Here is a 22,321-nt window from a genome sequence, read left to right on the forward strand (position 1 = left end):
AACGATGGTCATTATGGCCAAGCAGTTCTATTTTTGTTTCATCAGACCAGAGGACATTTCTCCAAAAAGTACGATCTTTGTCCCCATGTGCATTTGCAAACCGTAGTCTGGCTTTTTTATGGCGGTTTTGGAGCAGTGGTTTCTTCCTTGCTGAGCGGCTTTTCAGGTTGTCGATATAGGACTCGTTTTACTGTGGATATAGATACTTTTGTACCCGTTTCCTCCAGCATCTCCACAAGGTCCTTTGCTGTTGTTCTGGGAATTCTCTGTACTTTTCGCACCAAAGTACGTTCATCTCTAGGAGACAGAACGCGTCTCCTTCCTGAGCGGTATGACGGCTGCGTGGTCCTATGGTGTTTATAATTGCGTACTATTGTTTGTACAGATGAACATGGTACCTTCAGGCATTTGGAAATTGCTCCGAAGGATGAACCAGACTTGTGGTCTACAATTTCTTTTTCTGAGGTCTTGGCTGATTTCTTTTGATTTTCCCATGATGTCAAGCAAAGAGTCACTGAGTTTGAAGGTAAGCCTTGAAATGCATCCACAGGTACACCTCCAATTGACTCAAATGCTGTCAATTTGCCTATCAGAAGCTTCTAAAGCCATGACATTTTCTGGAATTTTTCAAGCTGTTTAAAGGCCCAGCCTTCTGACCCACTGGAATTGTGATACAGTGAATTCTAAGTGAAATAATCTGTCTGGCTAAACAATTATTGGAAAAATGATGTGTCACGCACAAAGTAGATGCCCTAACAAACTTTCCAAAACTATAGTTTGTTAACAAGATATTTGTGGAGTGGTGTAAAGACGAGTTTTAATGACTCCAACATAACTATGTAAACTTCCGACTTCAACTGTATATCCAATGCAAAAAACATCTACAATGAAATGGTATTAATAAACTCAGCAAAAAAAGAAACATCCTCTCACTGTCAACTGCGTTTATTTTCAGCAAACTTAACATGTATAAATATTTGTATGAACATAACAAGTTTCAACAACTGAGACAAAATGAACAAGTTCCACAGACATGTGACTAACATCAACAGAATAATTTGTCCCTGAACAAAGAAGGGGGGGGGGGTCAAAATCAAAAGTAACAGTAACAGTCAGTATGGACTACACCAGATTGCCAGTTCTTGCTGTGAGATGTTACCCCACTCTTCCACCAAGGCACCTGCAAGTTCCCGGACATTTCTGGGGGGAATGGCCCTAGCCCTCTCCCTCCGATCCAACAGGTCCCAGACGTGCTCAATGGGATTGAGATCTGGGCTCTTCGCTGGCCATGGCAGAACACTGACATTCCTGTGTTGCAGGAAATCACGCATAGAACGAGCAGTATGGCTGGTGGCATTGTCATGCTGGAGGGTCATGTCAGGATGAGCATGCAGGAAGGGTACCACATGGAGGAGAATGTCTTCCCTGTAACGCACAGCGTTGAGATTGCCTGCAATGACAACAAGTTCAGTCCGATGATGCTGTGACACACCACCCCAGACCATGACGGACCCTCCACCTCCAAATCGATCCCGGTCCAGAGTACAGGCCTCGGTGTAACGCTCATTCCTTCAACAACAAACGCAAATCCGACCATCACCCCTGGTAACACAAAACCGCGACTCGTCTGTGAAGAGCACTTTTTGCCAGTCCTGTCTGGTCCAGCGACGGTGGGTTTGTGCCCATAGGCGACGTTGTTGCCAGTGATGTCTGGCGAGGACCTGCCTTACAACAGGCCTACAAGCCCTCAGTCCAGCCAGCCTCTCTCAGCCTATTGCGGACAGTCTGAGCACTGATGGAGGGATTGTGCATTCCTGGTGTAACTCGGGGAGTTGTTGTTGCCATCCTGTACCTGTCCCGCAGGTGTGATGTTCGGATGAACTGATCCTGTGCAGGTGTTGTTACACGTGGTCTGCCACTGCGAGGATGATCAGCTGTCCATCCTGTCTCCCTGTAGCGCTGTCTTAGGTGTCTCAGTACGGACATTGCAATTTATTGCCCTGGCCACATCTGCATTCCTCATACCTCCTTGCAGCATGCCAAAGGCATATTCACGCAGATGAGCAGGGACCCTGGGCATCTTTCTTTTGGTGTTTTTCAGAGTCAGTATAAAGGCCTCTTTAGTGTCCTAAGTTTTCATAACTGTGACCTTAATTGCCTACCGTCTGTAAGCTGTTAATGTCTTAACAACCGTTCCACAGGTGCATGTTCATTAATTGTTTATGGTTCATTGAACAAGCATGGGAAACAGTATTTAAACTCTTTACAATGACGATCTGTGAAGTTATTTGAATTTTACGAATTATCTTTGAAAGACAGGGTCCTGAAAAAGAGACGTTTCTTTTTTTTGCTGAGTTTATTAAATTTACATATATTCCCTTTAATTCCCACCTCTGAATATTCCCCAAAATGTGCAACACTATCCACGCCTTCCTTTCGCTGATGTGACAGGTTAAGTGTCCACGCCAGCAGGCTTTTTGCAGGCTGCAGAACCATGATTGTTGAATCAGGTTTATTACGGTTGGGAAGGAACAAAAGCCTGCACTCCCAGTAGATCTCTCTGGGACAGAGGGTGGAGAGACCCCTGGTCTATAAGGATAGACTGGCTGCTGAGGATCAGACTTCTGTGTGTGTGTGTGTGTGTGAGAATTCAAAGTATTTACCTTGATGAGTATCTTCCCTTTGAGGGTGTCTGGGGACGGCAGGCGGCCCCGTTCATCTGCCTTGATGGCCGAGAGGTCCAGTTTGTCTCCCATCACCTCCACCAGGTACTGAGCCATCTTCTTCTGCTGGGGGACGCTGCAGTGGTTCTCAAGGGACAGGATCACTGGGTAGCTGACAGAGACAGACGTGGGTTACACAGAGACGCCGATACGGCCGTGGGTTACCATCACTACGAGACTTGAGGACAAAGACACAGATACTGAATGGGCAACTTTGATGGGGGTGGGGCTACAAAATCTGAATTCATGAGGGGCCGCAGTGCATACACACCACCCCCCCACTAAGTTTAGGTAGCTGGCCACTAAACTAACTTACCAATCTAAAAATTGTTAGCTATCATGGTTAATTGTGTGAATGTCAGTGACTGGCATACAGTTTCAAACGGAAAACTGCTGATGCACAAAACAAAATCGTAATGGCACCTTGTGTATTCTACTATTCTAACTCTTAACAGTAAGTTGAGACCCCTAATCTAGATAGTTCTACATCTTTGGTACAGCCTTGGCAATGGGTTCTCACTATTCAGACACTTGACAGCACAGCTATGGGTTCTCAGTTTAATTCTGATGTGATCACCCTCAACCCCTCTAAAAAGTCAACAACAAAAATGAACAACATTCTTTGTTGTAAGTCGAATACATTCCTGGCCGTTCTTATCAATTATCTACAGAATGCATTGTACTAGAAGAATAAAAGGCGCACACAGCCCCCCATTGCTTTCTGTTACCTGTGGGTCTATATACAGTCTCTCGTATACAGTTTGCATGCATTCTGATAGGATTATCACCTACAGCAGCACCGCATCTCTGATGAGGTCTGTGTGGGTGTGCAGGTCATGTGGAAACACTCGCTCGCTCCAGTGAGCCCATAGGAGTACAATACAATGCATCATTGAGCAGTGTCTTTCAACAAAGATCCCGGGGACTCACTGTGTAGTCTATGATTGCTTTGATTCTAGCGGAGCATCAATTTGTACGCTTGCTTGGTTCAAGGGAACCAATTCAATGAGAGAGACTGAGGCACTGAGAACAACTTATAAGTAATAGGAATATTCTGAGGAAACCATATTTAATAGTTTATGACTTAGAAATAACTATAATTCCCCATGAGCCTTGTTCATCCGGCACATAGCATACAGTGCCTTCAGGAAGTACAGTATTCACACCCCTTTACTTTGTCCACATTTTGTAGTTACAGCCTGAATTTAAAATGTCTTGATATTTTATGTCACTCATCTAAAACACAACACCCCATAATGTCAGCAGAATTTAGCTTTTAGGAATGGTTTGAAAATGAAAAACATTAATAAGCTGCAATTTCTTCAGTTAATAAGTATTCAAACCCTTAGCTATGACAAGCCTCAATATGTTCAGGAGTAGAAAGGTGCTTAACAAATCACATAAGTTGCATGGACATTTCTGTGTGTTCAGTAATAGTGGTTAACATGATTTTTGAATGACTACTCCTAATCCCGTGTGGCTCAGTTGGTAGAGCATGGTGTTTGCAACACCAGGGTAGTGGGTTTGATTCCCACGGGGGACCAGTACGGAGAAAAAATTAATGAAATGTATGCATTCACTACTGTAAGTTGCTCTGGATAAGAGTGTCTGCTAAATGAATAAAATGTAAATGTACTCCATCTCTGTACCCCACACATACAATTATCTGTAAGGTCCCTCAATCAAGTAGTGAATTTCAAGAACAGATTCAACCAAAGACCAGTGAAGTTGTTCAATGCCTCACTAAGAAGTGCACCGATTGGTAGATGTGTAGGAAAAAAAAGCAGACACTGAATATCCCTTTGAGCATGGTGAAGTTATTAATTACACTTTGAATGGCGTATCAATACACCCAGTCACTACCAAGTTACAGGCGTTCTTCCTGACTCAGAAGAGGATGGAAACTGATCGGTGATTTCACCATGAGGCCAATGGTGACTTTAAAACTGTTACAGAGTTACAGAGAGGCTGTGATAGGAGAAAACTGAGGATGGATCAACATTGCAGTCACTGCACAATATGAACCTAAATGACAGAGTGAAAAGGAAGCCTGTACAGAATACAAATATTCCAAAATGTACATCCTGTTTGCAACCACACACTTAAGTAATACTGCAAAACATGTGGCAAAGAAATGAACTTTATGCCCTGAATACAAAGCGTTATGTTTGGGGCAAATCCAAAACCACCATGGCCCATGTATTGCCTTATCTCCCTTATCCTACCTCATTTGCACACACTGTATATAGACTTTTCTATTGTGTTATTGACTGTACTTTTGTTTATCCTATGTGTAACTCTGTTGTTTTTGTCGCATTGCTTTGCTCTATCTTGGCCAGTTCGCAGTTGTAAATGAGAACGTGTTCTCAACTGGCCTACCTGGTTAAATAAAGGTGAAAAATTATACTTTTTTAAAATAAAAAACTAAATTATCACTGAGTACCACTCTTCATATTTTCAAGCATGGTGGTGGCTGCATCATGTTATGGATATGCTTGTTATCGGCAAGGACTAGGCAGTTTTTTTTTGGATAAAAAGAAACAGAATAGCGCTAAGCACAGGAAAAATCATAGAAATCAGACAACCAGGTTTTCCCTCTATCAGACACAGGGAGACTAATTCACCTTTCAGCAGAACAAAAACCTAAATCTACACTGGAGTTGCTTACCAAGACAGCATTGAACGTGCCCGAGTGGCCTAGTTACAGTTTTGACTTAAATCATCTTGAACATCTATGGCAAGACCTGAAAATGGCTGTCTAGCAATTATCAACAATCAACTTGACAGAGCTTGAATTTTACAAAGAATAATGGGCAAATATTGTACAATCCAGTTGTGCAAAGCTCTTAGAGACTTACCCAGAGGGAAGGGGGGAATACTTAGTTAAATTAGGTATTTCTGTATTTCATTTTCAACACATTTGCAAGAATTTCAAAAAAAATGTTTTTACTTTGTCATTATGTAGTATTGTGTGTAATAACAAATGCATAACATATTTCAAGCTGTAGAAACAAAATGTTGAATAAGTCAAAGGTTACGAATACTTTCTGAAAGCACTACCTCGAGTAAACTTTGTTTGGACGTCGTAAAGGACCATTTGCCGACGCTGAAAAGATAAAGCTAGCTAACGACCTCCTTTTCCACGTGGAAAAGACTGACAGACTTGCTAGCTACGTTAGCTAGCTGGGATTTTCTAAAATAAATCTGCCTCCAGAAATAAAAGCTTCTCCCAAGTGGGTGTGACACCTACTTCCGTTGCCTGCTGCACTGCTGCTTGGATTCCACCTGGCGATCTGTTCACCGTCTGCCCTGGCCTGTCTGCCCTGGCCTGTCTCCCCCTGTGTGGTAGAGGTACACCCGCTACACTCCTCTCTCTCCCGAGCTTTTGCTCACCTCCAGCACACACGCACTGCTGGGGCAAGTGACTGAACTTACAATGGCTAGCTCCAAGTTGTTATATTTTTCTCTTGTGCGTTATGCTATTTGCCTCATGACTCCTGGTTGCTTTGTTGACTATAAACTTGCTTGTTTACCCAACCGTGGGACAGACTGTTTGTTCCCACACTCGGGACTCTGACTATTGGCTACACGGACTTCTGGCCTCCCATCCTATTCTAACCACCTCTCGCCGGCTTTCTATTCATGTTCCCTGATGAAATTGCTGTACAATATGATCGAATACACATTCAAATGTTATAAATCAACACTGCAGAGCTCTCCCTGTCCTCTGCCATGCCCTGGTTGTATTACTGCTGATTATATCTGGAAATGTGCATGTACACCCTGGCCCATCTACTGTTGCTAGCCCCAATTCTGACTTGTGCTCTAATATCTGCTTCACTCATTTCTGGTCTCGTAAAAGCCTGGGTTTTCTGCACATTAACACTAGAAGCTTATTACTTAAAACTGATACATTTAAAGTGTGGGTTCACAGCTCCAATCCACATTACAGGAGACATGGTTAAAAAATAGTATTTTGAACACCAATGTTAACCTTTCTGGTTATAACCTTTTTCAGCAAGACATATCTTCCAAAGGTGGTGGAGTGGCAATCTTTACCAAGGATCACCTTCAGTGCTCGGTTGTCTCCACCAAGTCTGTCCCCAAACAATTTGATTTGCTGGTTTTATGCATTAAAACGTTCAAATAACTCTGTTGACTGTTGCTGGGTGCTATCGTCCTCCATCAGCCTGTACCCTACCTGCCCTAAGCTCTCTCCTGGCCCCTTACACCAAGTCTGAATTTGTCCTGCTAGGTGACCTAAACTGGGACATGCATAAACCACCTGACCAAATCCTAAAGCAATGGGACTCCCTAAATCTTTCTCAGATTATTACCAATCCCACAAGGTATGACTCCAAACACCCAGAAAAGGCTACTCTCCTTGATGTTATCCTCACAAATAATCCTGATAGGTATCAGTCTGGTGTTTTCTGTAATGATCACTGTTTTACAGCCTGTGTTCGTAATGGCTGCTCAGTGAAGCAACTTGTCCTGATTGGTCATAAACGCTTGCTAAAAAACATTAATGAGCAAGCCTTCCTTTATGACCTGGCATTAGACCTTTTTTGATATTTTCAGTGGTATCATTAACAAATACGTGCCCATAAAGACAATGAGTATTAAAAACTGGTTCGAATGTGAACTGGCAGAGTTACTCCACCTCAAGAATTCAATTTGGCAAATCGCTCAGCATACGCATACTCAGGCTGACTGGCTCTCGTTCAGGCAAATTAGAAACAAGTTCACTCAGGCTATCCAGAAGGCCAACGTTAGGTACTTTAAGGAGCAGTTCTGGAAAACTTAAAGACCTGGAGAATAAACCCTCCTCCTCACAGCTGCCCATGTCCCTTAATGTTGATGATGTGGTTGTTACTGACAAGGACCACATGGCTGAGCTCTTTAACTTCTTGCTATTTCTGACTTTTGTTACTCCTCTTCTTGGCTGCTAACTGTTTGAAATGATTTGTCTGCTGGGCGCTGTTCTCAGATAAATCGCATGGTTTGCTTTCGCCATAAAGTATTTTTGAAATCTGACACCATGGTTGGATTAACAAGAAGTTAATCTTTAAACCGATGTATAACACTTGTATGTTTCATGAATTTTTATAATGAGTATTTATGTTTTTGAATTTGGCGCTCTGCAATTTCACTGGATGTTGGCCAGGTGGGACGCTAACTTGACCTCAAAAAACATCTGGGTCAGATGGATTAGACCCTTTCTTCTTTAAGGTTGCTGCCCCTATCATCGCCAGTCCTCTCTCTGACCTTTTTAACCTGTCTCTCCTCTCTGGGGAGGTTCCCATTGCTTGGAAGGCAGCCACGGTGTGTCTTTTATTTAAAGGGGGAGATCAAGGTGATCCTACCTTTTATAGGCCTATTTCTATTTTGCCATGTTTACCAAAAGTGTGTAAAAAAAAAAAAAGTTTTTTTTAAATAATAAATAAATAATCAACTGACTGGCTTTCTTGATGTTTATAGTATTCTCTCGGGTATGCAATCTGGTTTCTGCTCAGGTTATGGATGTGTCCTTAAAGGTCCTAAATGATTTCACCATTGCCCTTGATTCTAAGCAACGTTGTGTTGCTATTTTTATTGACTTGGCCAAAGCTTTTGATACGGTAGGCCATTCCATTCTTGTGGGACGGCTAAGGAGTATTGGTGTCTCTGAGGGGTCTTTGGTCTGGTTTGCTAACTACCTCTCTCAAAGAGTGCAGTGTATAAAGTCAGAACATCTGCTGTCTCGAACACTGCCTGTCACCAAGGGAGTACCCCAAGGCTCGATCCAAGGCCCCACGCTCTTCTCAATTTACATCAACATAGCTCAGGCAGTAGGAAGGTCTCTCATCCATTTATGTGCAGATGATAATCTTACCCTCAGCTGTCCCCTCCCCAGATTGTGTTAAATGCTCTACAACAAAGCTTTCTTAGTGTCCAACAAGCTTTCTCTGCCCTAAACCTTGTTCTGAACACCTCCAAAACAAAGGTAATGTGGTTTGGTAAGAAGAATGCCCTCTCCCCACAGGTATGATTACTACCTACCTTTAGAGCTTGAGGTAGTCACCTCATACAACTACTTGGGAGTATGGCTAGACTGTACACTGTCCTTCTCTCAACACATTTCAAAGCTGCAGGCTTAAGTTAAATCTAGACATTGTTTCCTCTACCGTAATCGCTCCTTTTTCACCACAGCTGCCAAACTAACCCTGATTCAGATGACCATCCTTCCCATGCTAGATTACAGAGACGTGATTTATAGACCGACAGGTAAGGGTGCTCTCGAGCAGCTAGATGTTCTTTACCATTTCACCATCAGATTTGCCACCAATTCTCCTTATAGGACACATCTCTGCACTCTATACTCCTCATCTCTGTATACCCGTCGCAAGATCCAGTGGTTGATGCTCATTTATAAAACCCTCTTAGGCCTCACTCCCCCCTATCTGAGATACCTACTGCAGCGTTCATCCTCCAAATACAAACACCCGTTCTGCCAGTCACATTCTGTTAAAGGTTCCCAAAGAGTGGTCTAAGGCACTGCATCGCAGTGCTAGCTGTGCCACCAGAGATTATGGGTTCGAGCCCAGGCTCTGTCACAGTCGGCCGCGACCGGGAAGCCCATGGGGCGGCGCACAATTGGCCCAGCGTCGTCCGGGTTAGGGAGGGTTTGGCCGGCAGGGATATCCTTGTCACATTGCACACTAGTGACTCCTGTGGCGGGCCGGGCGCAGTGCACGCTGACCAGGTCGCTAGGTGTACGGCGTTTCCTCCGACACATTGGTGCGGCTGGCTTCCGGGTTGCCTGTGCGTTGTGTCAAGAAGCAGTGCGGCTTGGTTGGGTTGTGTTTCGGAGGACGCATGGCTCTCGACCTTCGCCTCTCCCAAGTCCGTACGGGAGTTGCAGGGATGAGACAAGACAGTAACTACTACCAATTGGATACCCCGAAATTGGGGAGAAAAGGGGGGTCAAATGATTTAAAAAATATATATTTAAAAAAAAGGTCCCCAAAGCACACAAATCCCTGGGTCGCTCCTCTTTTCAGTTCGCTGCAGCTAGCGACTGGAACGAGCTGCAAAAACACTCAAACTGGACAGTTTTATCTCCATCTGTTCATTCAAAGACTCACTCATGGACACTGACAGTTATGTCTGCTTCGCGTGATGTATTGTTGTCTCTACCTTCTTGCCCTTTGCGCTGTTGATAATAATGTTTGTACCATGTTGTGTTGCTACCATGTTGTTGTCATGTTGTATTGCTACCATGCTGTGTTGTTGTTTTAGGTCTCTCTTTATGTAGTGTTGTCTCTCTTGTCGTGATGTGTGATTTTATTTTTAATCCCAGACCCCGTCCCTTCTGGTAGGCCGTCATTGTAGCGAAGAATTTGTTCTTAACTGACTGGTCAAATATGTCTGGTTAAATAAAGGTTAAATAAAATACAAATTAATACCATATCTGGAGTATATGAGAAAGCCTAAGGTAAAGTAGGCTACATCTGAAAGATATATTGTTACCATTAAGATGTATGAACGACGTTGGTAGGCTTAGCTATTGTGTGCACGACAAAAAGATCTGACCAATATCTCATGAAAAGCCACGCGGAACGCAATTGAATTCACCGCCTCATTCCCTCTCATTCTCCCATACAAGCTCAGGATGAAGGAAAGGCATTAAAAGATGGTATGTGGGAGAGAAATGTAAAATCAACCTCATGTTGCTATAAAAAAACTTTTTGATTTATATAGGTATTTTTGTTAGGGAGTTAACCTGAGAAGCTAGCTAGGATGTCTGTGGACAAAACAAGATTTAAGAACTCAGAGGAGGACATTCTTACTCGTTTCTCACAAAGGCGTACTTGTTGATGGTCTCGATGACGTCTTTGAAGAGGATCTTGGAGGTGAGCGTATAGCCGTGGTGCACGATAGGGTCGCCGTCCTGCCCGTCCCAGCAGTCCACTGCAGTGGAGGGAAATAACAATAATGGCGTGACCATGAGAAGGTAGTATACTCAAAGCTAATTAATACCCCCTGTTAATCCTTCAGCTCACAAACAAGGGACCCATTACATTCTCTGACTGAAGACAAGACAGACAATATTTGTACCAGTATGTAACCTCTAAGTACAGTTGAAGTCGGAAGTTTACATACACTTAGGTTGAAGTCATTAAAACACGATTTTTCAACCACTCCACAAATATCTTGTTAGCAAACTATAGTTTTGGCAAGTCGGTTAGGACATCTACTTTGTGAATGACACAAGTAATATTTCCAACAATTGTTTACAGACAGATTATTTCCCTTATAATTCACTGTATCACAATTCCAGTAGGTCAGAAGTTTACATACACTAAGTTGACAGTGCCTTTAAACAGCTTGGAAAATTCCAGAAAATGATGTCATGGCTTTAGAAGCTTCTGATAGGCTAATTGACATAATTTACATAATTTGAGTCAATTGGAGGTGTACCTGTGGATGTATTTCAAGGTGTATTTCGAGTCCTATATTGACATAACCTGAAAGGCCGCTCAGCAAGGAAGAAGCCACTGCTCCAAACCTGCCATAAAAATGCCTGACTACGGTTTGCAACTGCACATGGGGACAAAGATTGTACTTTTTGGATAAATGTCCTCTGGTCTGATGAAACAAAAAAAGAACTGCTTGGCCATAATGACCATCGTAATGTTTGGAGGAAAAAGGAGGAGGCTTGCAAGCCGAAGAACACCATCCCAACCGTGAAGCACGGGGGTGGTAGCATCATGTTGTTGGGGTGCTTTGCTGCAGAAGTGTCTGGTGCACCTCACAAAATAGATGGCATCATGAGGGAGGGAAATTATGTGGATATATTGAAGCAACATCTCAAGACATCAGTCAGGAAGTTAAAGCTTGGTCGCAAATGGGTCTTGCTAATTGACAATGACCCCAAGCATACTTCCAAAGTTGTGTCAAAATGGATTAAGGAGAACAAAGTCAAGGTATTAGAGTGGCCATCACAAAGCCCTGACCTCAATCCCATAGAAAATGTGTGGGTAGAACTGAAAAAGTGTGTGCGAGCAAGGAGGCCTACAAACCTGATTCAGTTACACCAGCTCTGTCAGGAGGAATGGGCCAAAATTCACCAAACTTATTGTGGGAAGCTTGTGGAAGGCTACCCGAAACATTTGACCCAAGTTAAACAATTTAAAGGCAATGCTACCAAATACTAATTGAGTGTATGTAAACTTCTGAACCACTTTGAATGTGATGAAAGAAATAAAAGGTGAAATAAATTTACATTTTATTAATTTAGCAGACACTCTTATCCAGAGCGACTTACAGTAGTGAATGCATACATTTCATACATTTTTTACATACTGGTCCCCCGTGGGAATCGAACCCACAACCCTGGCGTTGCAAACACCATGCTCTATCAACTGAGCCACTCTACTATTATTCTGACATTTTAAATTCTTAAAATAAAGTGGTGATCCTAATTGACCTAAGACAGGGAATTTTTAATAGGATTAAATGTCAGAAATTTTGAAAAACTGAGTTTAAATGTATTTGGATAAGGTGTATGTAAACTTCCGACATCAACTGTATGTGCACTGGTACACGCTTGCTTGAATAAATGTTTTTTTGGGGGTGCATGAGTGCACGTTATTCAGAGAACGGCGCCTTCCACAGACCTTCCACGCAGCGGCAGCCGGCCTGCAGCACCCAGGCGTACATGTCGAGGCGGGACTGGGACATGAGCTGGTCCCCCATCAGGTAGGTGTTGTGGGACGAGGCGATGAAGTAGTTGCAGAGCGGCTGAGACATGTCCTGGGTCACCACGTTGTGCTCTGGGTTGAAGATGTCCCCCGCCGGGCTGCGCATGTAGCTGGTGAAACCTGGGTCACAAAGCAAACAGAATTTAAAAAAAATTAAATACAAAAAAAACCAAAACATTCTGCAACCAATAACATCCAGGTAGTCGCCTCCCCGTTTGTCCGTTGTTGTCCGTTTGGCGCCTAATGAACGCAACCATTAAGACGACCACATAGAAGCCATCATTCAGGTTGTCTTGGAGAGACGTTGTAGACGGGGGATGGGATTGGAGAGACGTTGTAGACGGGGGATGGGATTGGAGAGACGTTGTAGACGGGGGATGGGATTGGAGAGACGTTGTAGACGGGGATGGGATTGGAGAGACGTTGTAGATGGGGATGGGATTGGAGAGACGTAGTAGACGGGGATGGGATTGGAGAGACGTAGACGGGGGATGGGATTGGAGAGACGTTGTAGACGGGGGATGGGATTGGAGAGACGTTGTAGACGGGGATGGGATTGGAGAGACGTAGTAGACGGGGGATGGGATTGGAGAGACATGCGACACTCGACTGATAAAAGGACAATAGAAAGGGGAACCAAGAAGAGAGCTCTTACCATCAATACCCAGAACCCCCTGCATCTGGTTCTCGGGGCATGGCTCAAATTTGTTCACAATCTCAAGGCAATGGTCTTTGGTCACCTTCGTCATCTACAAAACAGAAAAAGACAAGAACAAACGCACAATAAACAAATAGTTTTAAAAAAATGCAGATTGACTACAGTAACTAATAATCAAATCCCCCAGCATAACAGTAAACATTGGGAGAATTGGTGAAGATAAATTCCTGTTAATCCAATGAAGACATGTCCTCATATGCGGCTTCTAGCCCCCATCCCTGTGCTAAAATCCAATTGTCCGCCTGACAGCTGGCTTTTTAAACTGGCCGATTGGTCGATCTGATACCCATCCATGTCAATCATCGTCAGGCCGACCCAAAATGGGTGTGGGGGGGGGGGGGGGGGGGCAGGGGGATGACACTCACTTTGTCGCAGTGCCAGGTCCCCCCCCAGTTGAGTGCTGCACACTACTAGATCTGGGAGACAGAGGCTTTGACTAAGTAGCTTGGACTACTGACGGAGATGGGAAACTGCCGTTTCAAGGACAGAATGAGAAGCTAGCTAGCGAAAAGGTTGTGCCACTTTCCCATGGTCACTTACAAACATTAAGGATCTGACATCAAACTGCTTTCTGACCGCGCTTTTGCCCCGATTCCCGATCACAAGAGGCTAAAGGGCTTTTTAAAAAGTGGGTAAATGTGGATAAATGGGTTTGGCTAACGAGTGAGTACAGTGGAGACACTTTGGGTATTGTGGCAGAAAATGGTGATGAGATGGGAGAGTTAATGCACGCACACATACACAGCGAGAGAGAGAGCTAGTAAACACAGTTAATCAGAGAAACCAAGGCAGGCTGTAGCTAATGATGCCAGCAGAGAGAGGAGCTGGAGACCGCCCAGCTGCATCCTGTTTGATATAACTCACCTAGTTAAACCACAACAAACCTCCCCGACAAAGTAGGGAGTTGTGGAACATCAAACACAATTAGCCCAAATAATATACCCCAGCTTCTGAAATGGGCAGACTAAACATCAACTGGGATCCAAACACCAAAGAAATGCATTTTCTCCCCGCTTCATTTTCTTCACTGCAAATTAGCCCAAAAAGCACATGCTCATTATAAAAGCACAGAGCTAATTCATTCATTACCGCCCCTTTGATTTAGTTTTTACCGCAGAACCATTAGATAGGTGATCATATTTTATTTTAGACACCCAAAGCCTTTATAATTGGCACTGCTTATTCTAATAGCCTTGTAGGGGTCTTTGTCTGCACAAACCCACCACTATTAAGCCTTTGTTTTAGGCCCTAATAGAAAATCCATGAAACGACTGTGTCGGTCTGTCACCTAGCGGAGTCTCTATGGGGGTGAGTCACAACAGAAGATCCCTCCTCGTTTAGTTAGCTTGCAGGGCTAAGTGGGATGTCAGCAAAAATACCTCTCCTCTAACTTGCAGTAGCAAGAGCTTTTCCACATTGATAAGTTGAACATTATACACTTTAGATAAAGCTATATTGACTCTGTTACTAGCATACCACTTAGAATGACAAAATGTAGTGGATAACCATTCCAAATGGGATGCATGTATACAAAAGTGATGGTATTTTCTTCAGTCAAGTGTCTATTCTATCCGTTTGGTCTATAATGGTTGAAACGTCTTTGTCAAGGCTTAGAGTCAAAATGTCAAACAGCTTTTCACTGCAATTCAATAGTAATATTCTGTGCCATATGCATAATCTGTTGAATGGAAAAATTGTGACACATGGAAACAGGAAGGAAGGGGGGCAAAAAACTGAAACATTGTCCCGACAAGTGTATCCTGATGCTGCCATTATTGAGACTCAAATCTTAAAAATCAGGTGTTTGCATCAGAGTAAAGCAATTACAAAAAAAAGTGGAGTCACAGAAATATCTTAAAGGGGTCCACCGAAGTGTGCAGTGTGTGTAACCCCGGGTGTGTATGCTAGCGTGCATGCATGATCGCACATGTGTGTGTGCCTGTCTGCATACACTCCAGCTCTGCTCACTGTACCTTCTGGTCCAGCTCCAGGAAGCGGGCCAGGTTGCTGGTGTCAAGGTGGTCCATGTGGTTGCTGTAGGTGAGCATGAGCAGGTAGAGGTCACGGCGTGTCGACATCATCTTGTAGAAAGAACAAAACTCCTCAAAGCCCAGGGTGCCCTGGTTGTCGTCAGTGTCTGCCTCCTGGGGAGAAGAGTGTAAATAGTTAGTCCAGGTAACCATTAATTATCTGCACTGACCTTATGTTGCACTCACTATGCATATTCACAAGAGAACATACTATTTGCACACACTCACACAAATACAAAACACACACTTGCATACCAACAACAAACACAAAGGCTGCTGCTACTCTTGTTCTTTATTTTACTCTTATTATCTATCCTGATGCCTAGTCACTTTACTCTTTCTTCATGTACATATCTACCTTAAATACTTCGTACCTCTGCACATTGATCTGGTACTGCCTGTACATAGCTCCACATTATATACTGGAGGTACCAGATCAAAGTACCAATCAAAAGTTTGGACACACCTACTCATTCAAGGGTTTTTCTTTATTTTTACTATTTTCTACATTGTAGAATAATGGCGAAGACATCAAAACTATTAAATAACACATATGGAATCACGTAGTAACCAAAAAAAGTGTTAACTCAAAACATATTTTAGATTCTTCAAAGTAGCCACCCGTTGCATTGACAGCTTTGCACACTCTTGGCATTCTCTCAACCAGTTCACCTGGAATGCTTTTCCAACAGCTTTGAAGGAGTTCCCACATATGCGGAGCACTTGTTGGCTGCTTTTCCTTCATTACGTGGTCCAATTCATCCCAAACCATCTCAATTGGGTTGAGGTTGGGTGATTGTGGAGGCCAGGTCATCTGAAGCAGCACTCAATCAATTGCTCTCATTCTTTGTCAAATAACCCTTACACAGCCTGGAGGTGGGTTTTGGGGCATTGTCCTGTTGAAAAACAAATGATAGTGGGACTAAGTGCAAACCAGATGGGACAGCGTATCACTGCAGAATGCTGTGGTAGCCATGCTGGTTAAGTGTGCCTTGAATTATAAATAAATCACAGACAGTGTCACCAGCAAAGCACCCCACACCATTACGCTGCCTCCTCCATGCTTCACGGTGGGAACCACACATGCAGATATTGTCACGTCCTGGCCAGTATAAGGGTTAATTGTTATTGTAGTTTGGTCAGGACGTGGCAGAGGGTATTTGTTTTATGTGGTTCAGGGTGGTGTGTTAGTTAGGAGGGCGTTTGATTTATTATTTCCGGGTTTTGAGTTATGGTCTATGTTTATGTATTTCTATGTGTAGTCTAGTGAGTGTGTTTCTATGTTGAGTTAATTGGGGTGGACTTCCAATTGAAGGCAGCTGGTTGGTGTTGCCTTTGATTGGAAGTCCTATATTAGTTGGGTGTGTTTGTCTTGTATTTGTGGGAGATTGTTTTTGCATTGCGTGTTTTTGTGAGCCTGCAAAACTGTCATTGGTCGTGCTTATTGTTTTGTTTTTCGTGTTCAACGTTCTTTAATAAATTAAGAAAATGAACACCAACTCTGCTGCATATTGGTCCACCTTTTCAGACGACGATTTCACTATATCGTCCTCTGACGAAGAAAGCCGTGACAGATATCATCCATTCACCGACTCTGCGTCTCACAAAGACACTGTGGTTGGATCCAAAAATCTAAAATATGGACTCCAGGCCAAAGGACAGATTTCCACCGGTCTAATGTCAATTGCTCGCGTTTCTTGGCCCAAGCAAGTCTCGTCTTCTTATTGGTGTCCTTTAGTAGTGGTTTCTTTGCAGCAATTCGACCATGAAGGTCTGATTCACGCAGTCTCCTCTGAACAGTTGATGTTGAAGTGTGTGTTACTTGAACTCCGTAAAGCATTTATTTGGGCTGCAATTTCTGAGTCTGGTAACTAATGAACGTATCCTCTGCAGAGGTAACTCTGGGTCCTCATGAGAGCCAGTTTCATCATTGCGCTTGATGGTTTTTGCGACTGCACTTGAAGAAACTTTCAAAGTTTAATATGGACTTGGTTTTTTACCAAATAGGGCTATCCTCTGTATACCACCCCTACCTTGTCACAACACAACTTAGTGCGTTTGAGCCGATCAGGAGGAAAGAAATTCCACAAATGTACTTTTAACAAGGCAAACCTGTTTTTTCGAAATGCAATCCAGGTGACTACCTCATGAAGCTCGTTGAGAGAATGCCAAGAGTGTGCAAAGCTGTCATCAAGCCAAGGGTGGATACTTTGAAGAATCTAAAATATATTTTGATTTGTTTAACACTTGTTTAGTTACTACATGATTCCATATGTGTTATTTCATAGTGTTAAAGTCTTCACTATTATTCTACAATGCAGAAAATAGTAAAAAATAAAGAAAAACCATTGAATGAGTAGGTGTGTCCAAACTTTTGACTGGTACTGTAGCGCTAATCTTGTGTATTTGATTCCTTGTGTTACTACTTCCTATTCTGTTGTTACCTCTGCATCGTTGGGAAGGGCTCGTAAGCAAGCATTTCACCGTTAAGTCTACACCCGTTGTATTCAGCGCATGTAACATAACACTTGAATATTGACCCAGTACAAACCCAAACATCGGCACGCTCAACAGAGAGGCAAAAAGAGCACCTGGCAGAAACAACGTACCTCTGTGTCTCAACACTGAACAGGAAGTCAAATCTCTCGAGGGAGAGGGGTAGAAATTGACTTAATGTGGTACACTAAGTGTAGCAAGAATGCTTACACCCACCCACACAAACACCAAGGTCCAGATTGGTCCCTGGTGTGTTATCGTGTGTTACACCGGAGGCCGTCTGTTTTCCTACGCACCATATGGGTGACACCCCCAAGGGGGGCAGGGCTTAGTGCAGCTAGCTACGCCACAGGCTGGGGGTGAAGGAACTGCCACAGGCGCCAGCGCTAACAGACTAACAACATGATAACACAGTGCTAACTCACTAATCTTAGCAGGGCTGTCAAAGGACCATCTGGATCCACTAGGCTGTGGCTGGGAGTTTGTAGCTAATAGCATAGCCTGTTTGCTAAGTGAAAAGTCAAAGGACCCTTCCATCAGACCTTCTATAATGTGTTTAGAGGAGGCGGATAGAGGATACAAGGAATCTAGGCAGGATAAATTGAGGAGGAGCCCAGGAGTCATTGTGAAAAAGGCACATCAGCAATTTCTAGGTGCCTCTCAATTGCCTTTCCTGTTATATAGTTTCCTGTGACAAATCTGTCCCAAATTTCATAACAGTCACGACGACACATCCCCATTCCCACTAAGTGAGACCTGTTTGAATGCAAACTTTCAAGACAGTCTTGACCGAGGTTGTTACATGAACTCAATTTAAAAGTTGTGAAATAATGAAGCCACAGCTCACTCTTTTTTTCACCATGACTGGCTCATTTGGAGAAAGCAGTCTGGTCCTTTCTTGGACCTGAGCGGATGCCAACAGGGTGAACAGGACGTATATCCACACAGACTGTGCCAAGCTAGCTAAGAAATCAAGGGTACATGTCATTTTCATAGGCTTTATGGTTTCAGTGAAGCATATTGGCAACAAAAGGGCCATCTTCTCTTTCATAGGATAAAGAATCACTAAATATCTCAGAAAGGAAAGTATACAACGGGTTTTGGACTATTTAAAACCACCAACCCACGTTGATTCAATACCTTGATTTGTTGACATTTTGTCTGCGTCCTACATGGCACCCTGTTCTCTATGCACTACTGAGCCCTGCTATCATTGATAACACTCCTCCCCCTCTCTCCTCCTTCCCACTCCTCCCTCTAGTAATTAGAGTGTTGGGCCAGTAACCAAAAGGTTGCTGGATTGAATCCCCTAGCTGACAAGGTAAAAATCTGTTGTTCTGCCCCTGAGCAAGGCAGTTAACCCTCTGTTCCCCAGGCGCCGAAGACGTGGATGTTAAGGCAGTCCCCCCCACCTCTCTGATTCAGAGGGGTTGGATTAAATGCAGAAGACACATTTCAGTTGAATGCATTCAAGTGTACAACTGATTAGGCATCCTCTTTCCTCCTCCTCCTCTCCCTCCCCCCCTCTCCTCCCCCCTCTCCTCCCTCCTCTCCTCCTTCCCTCCATAAAAGCCGCCTGTAGCCTTTCTAATTCTAAATGGACTGTGTATTTTGCTTCTAAGTGCTTTGAGATTCTTTGTAATGAAAAATGTTATAAAACCGAAATTATTCTTATTAAAATATGACCGTAGCATTGTCCTGGCTGGTCTAGTTGTAATGCTGCAGCCTCTGGCACACGTCTACATTGTCGGCATGGTTTGGAATCCGGGCCCTTTGACCTCTGTCTATCACCACTGTGATCCTCGCTATCTGTTCAATAAAGTCAGAAAATACCTTCAAAATATATACACATAAAAAATATGACTGTAGTGTACCTTAAACATTTGCTTGACTTTCTGGCGGGGCAGGTTGACGTTCAGCTTGTGTAGGAGGTGCAGGACCTCGCCGATGCTCAGGCTTCCATCGCCGTTCTTATCCGCCTCAGCAAACGTCTGCTTCAGCCACGTACAAACCAACCAGGGGTTACGGATAGATAACACACACAACAACAAGCCCTGTGAAAACCTACTTACAAACCAACCAGGGGTTACGGATAGATAACACACACAACAACAAGCCCTGTGAAAACCTACTTACAAACCAACCAGGGGTTACGGATAGATAACACACACAACAACAAGCCCTGTGAAAACCTACTTACAAACCAACCAGGGGTTACGGATAGATAACACACACAACAACAAGCCCTGTGAAAACCTACTTACAAACCAACCAGGGGTTACGGATAGATAACACACACAACAACAAGCCCTGTGAAAACCTACTTACAAACCAACCAGGGGTTACGGATAGATAACACACACAACAACAAGCCCTGTGAAAACCTACTTACAAACCAACCAGGGGTTACGGATAGATAACACACACAACAACAAGCCCTGTGAAAACCTACTTACAAACCAACCAGGGATTACGGATAGATAACACACACAACAACAAGCCCTGTGAAAACCTACTTACAAACCAACCAGGGGTTACGGATAGATAACACACACAACAACAAGCCCTGTGAAAACCTACTTACAAACCAACCAGGGGTTACGGATAGATAACACACACAACAACAAGCCCTGTGAAAACCTACTTAGGTTATACTTTATTTTAAATAGTCCTTTGTGAGAGATCTGTGCCATTAATTATGCACAGGTGGTCACATTGATGCGATTAATCAGTCATTGATTGATCACGTATAGACTGCAACAGAAAGTGTACAGCTAGCGTGTTTCACAATGTTTAGCATAGGTCGTCTAAGTGCATCTCGGTTCAGAGCCCAAAACAGTTGTGAAACAACGCAAAACCTGTTTCTCTAACACAGCTCTTACTCCCCGCAGCAGAGTCTAATTTTAACACAAGCCGTCTGTGTGCGTCTGACAGAGACAATGTGATAGGAGGTGGAAGCTTTTGGATGTACCTTTCATCAGCACATCAGGCTCGCTGGAATGCCGAAACCGCAGTGTGTGTACGCATGTCTGTGTGTGGGGAGAGAAATAACTTGTGTGTGTAAGAGCGAGTGCACTGTGTGTGCACACCCATGCTTACATCATTATTAATTATCACCAACCGATTCAAGTATAGAAAAGTCCTCACCAAAAATGTAGGGGAGAAGCAGTTCTCCAAACCCACAGTTCGGTACATATTGCGGTTTTGGGGTCATGGTTAATTTCAGTTTCAGTACAGCGGGAAAATGACATGCCAAAAGTTACTCTAGTTATTTTTCTTTTCATTTTAGAAAAAGTGTTGGTATTCCTGACTCCATATATGATCATGAATCATATAACGCCTGATGAGCTCACCATCAGGAATAACACTTTGGTTTTTCTTGAATGAAAACACGATTAGTCAACAACACTAAATTAAAAGTGCAATATGCGTGTGAAATCCATGGCACAGACATTGTATAGGCCTATGCTATAAGGTTTTCTTACAATGAGAAAAATATGTGCACTCTCATAAAGGGGTGTGTCTGTATCACGGTTCACTTTCATTTCCCCTCTGGGGTAATGTGATGGGCTGTCACTGAAGTAGCTCTGTAGACCTGGGAGGGCCACACAACGTTGCATTGGCCAATTCATTGACAACTTCGGCTTTAGGGTACTAACTGTTTGCTGAAAACGGGTGTGGGAGGAGGAAGTTCGTAACGTGGTTCGAGCACTTTCACACGAGGTGTTGAAACCCCTTATTCTACTCAACCACCGAGAATGGCCACATATCCGCAGGTATAAAACATATCCATCGCTCTTGTAATTAATTTAGAGCGGGCAGAATCAGCTGTGGAGGGTTGCTTGAATACTGCCCTCCGGTGGTAGGAATACTGAGGTGATGTCAACATGTATTATTATGATTGTTTTAAAGGAATAGCCTGAAATGGTTTTGTCAGTTCAGATTTACTCATTTACACAACGTAGGCATAGCTTATATCACCTAATGTTATTATTATTATTATTATTATATTTTTTTTATGTATTCACTGGGGTTCACAGTGTGGACCAAACCGAGGTCCCGGTACTGAACGGTTTAGTACGAATACGCGTGCAATTACACCCCTACAAAAAAAGATATATGGTACTTTAATTCCTCTCCTGACCCGAATAGAAATCCAATTGACCTGTGGGTCGTATTCACAAGGCAAGGGAAGAAACCGGGAGGGACCATCTGAACTTGCCCAATTACAAGCGCTCCTTTTCTGTTGCAAAGACGTTTTGCTACAGTGCATGACCCTGACCCTGCTCTCCAATGACTTAAACCCATGCCCAGAAAGAGCCATACATGCACAGGTAAGGATATTGGTCGCGGGTGCGCTGCCTCTTGGCCAGGCTGTCCTCGTCGCTGATGCCTGCCACCAGGTACTTGAGGCCGGTGATCCAGGTGCGTGCTTCCTCGCCCGTACTGGAAACCAAGTCCAGGGACTCCAAGCGCTCTCCATAGTACAGGCTGAAACAGCAGTTGGGATCAAAGCTGCCATCAGAGTAGCGCTGGAAGATCTCCGACTGCTTACCCTCGCACACCTCTCGGATGGAGTCGATGGAGACTAGGGAGCAAGGAATCAAA

At 43.6% G+C, this 22,321-nt stretch overlaps 1 protein-coding gene across 1 annotated transcript in view; it reads right to left on the minus strand.

Annotated features, from left to right (window-relative positions):
* Window positions 1-22,321, minus strand: part of LOC106572832 (1-phosphatidylinositol 4,5-bisphosphate phosphodiesterase eta-2) — a 59,857-nt gene that overhangs the window by 31,900 nt on the left and 5,636 nt on the right. The window contains exons 2-8 of the mRNA XM_014147351.3: window positions 22,058-22,301; window positions 19,588-19,717; window positions 15,161-15,331; window positions 13,125-13,218; window positions 12,386-12,589; window positions 10,556-10,676; window positions 2,664-2,835 (exon numbers count right to left, since the gene is read on the minus strand). Of these exons, the coding sequence (XP_014002826.2) occupies window positions 2,664-2,835; window positions 10,556-10,676; window positions 12,386-12,589; window positions 13,125-13,218; window positions 15,161-15,331; window positions 19,588-19,717; window positions 22,058-22,301 (1,136 nt within the window). The remainder of the gene's footprint in view (window positions 1-2,663; window positions 2,836-10,555; window positions 10,677-12,385; window positions 12,590-13,124; window positions 13,219-15,160; window positions 15,332-19,587; window positions 19,718-22,057; window positions 22,302-22,321) is intronic.

This window comes from Salmo salar, chromosome 15, assembly GCF_965601325.2.
Source record: "Salmo salar chromosome 15, fSalSal1, whole genome shotgun sequence".
NCBI classification, from domain to species: Eukaryota; Metazoa; Chordata; class Actinopteri; order Salmoniformes; family Salmonidae; genus Salmo; species Salmo salar.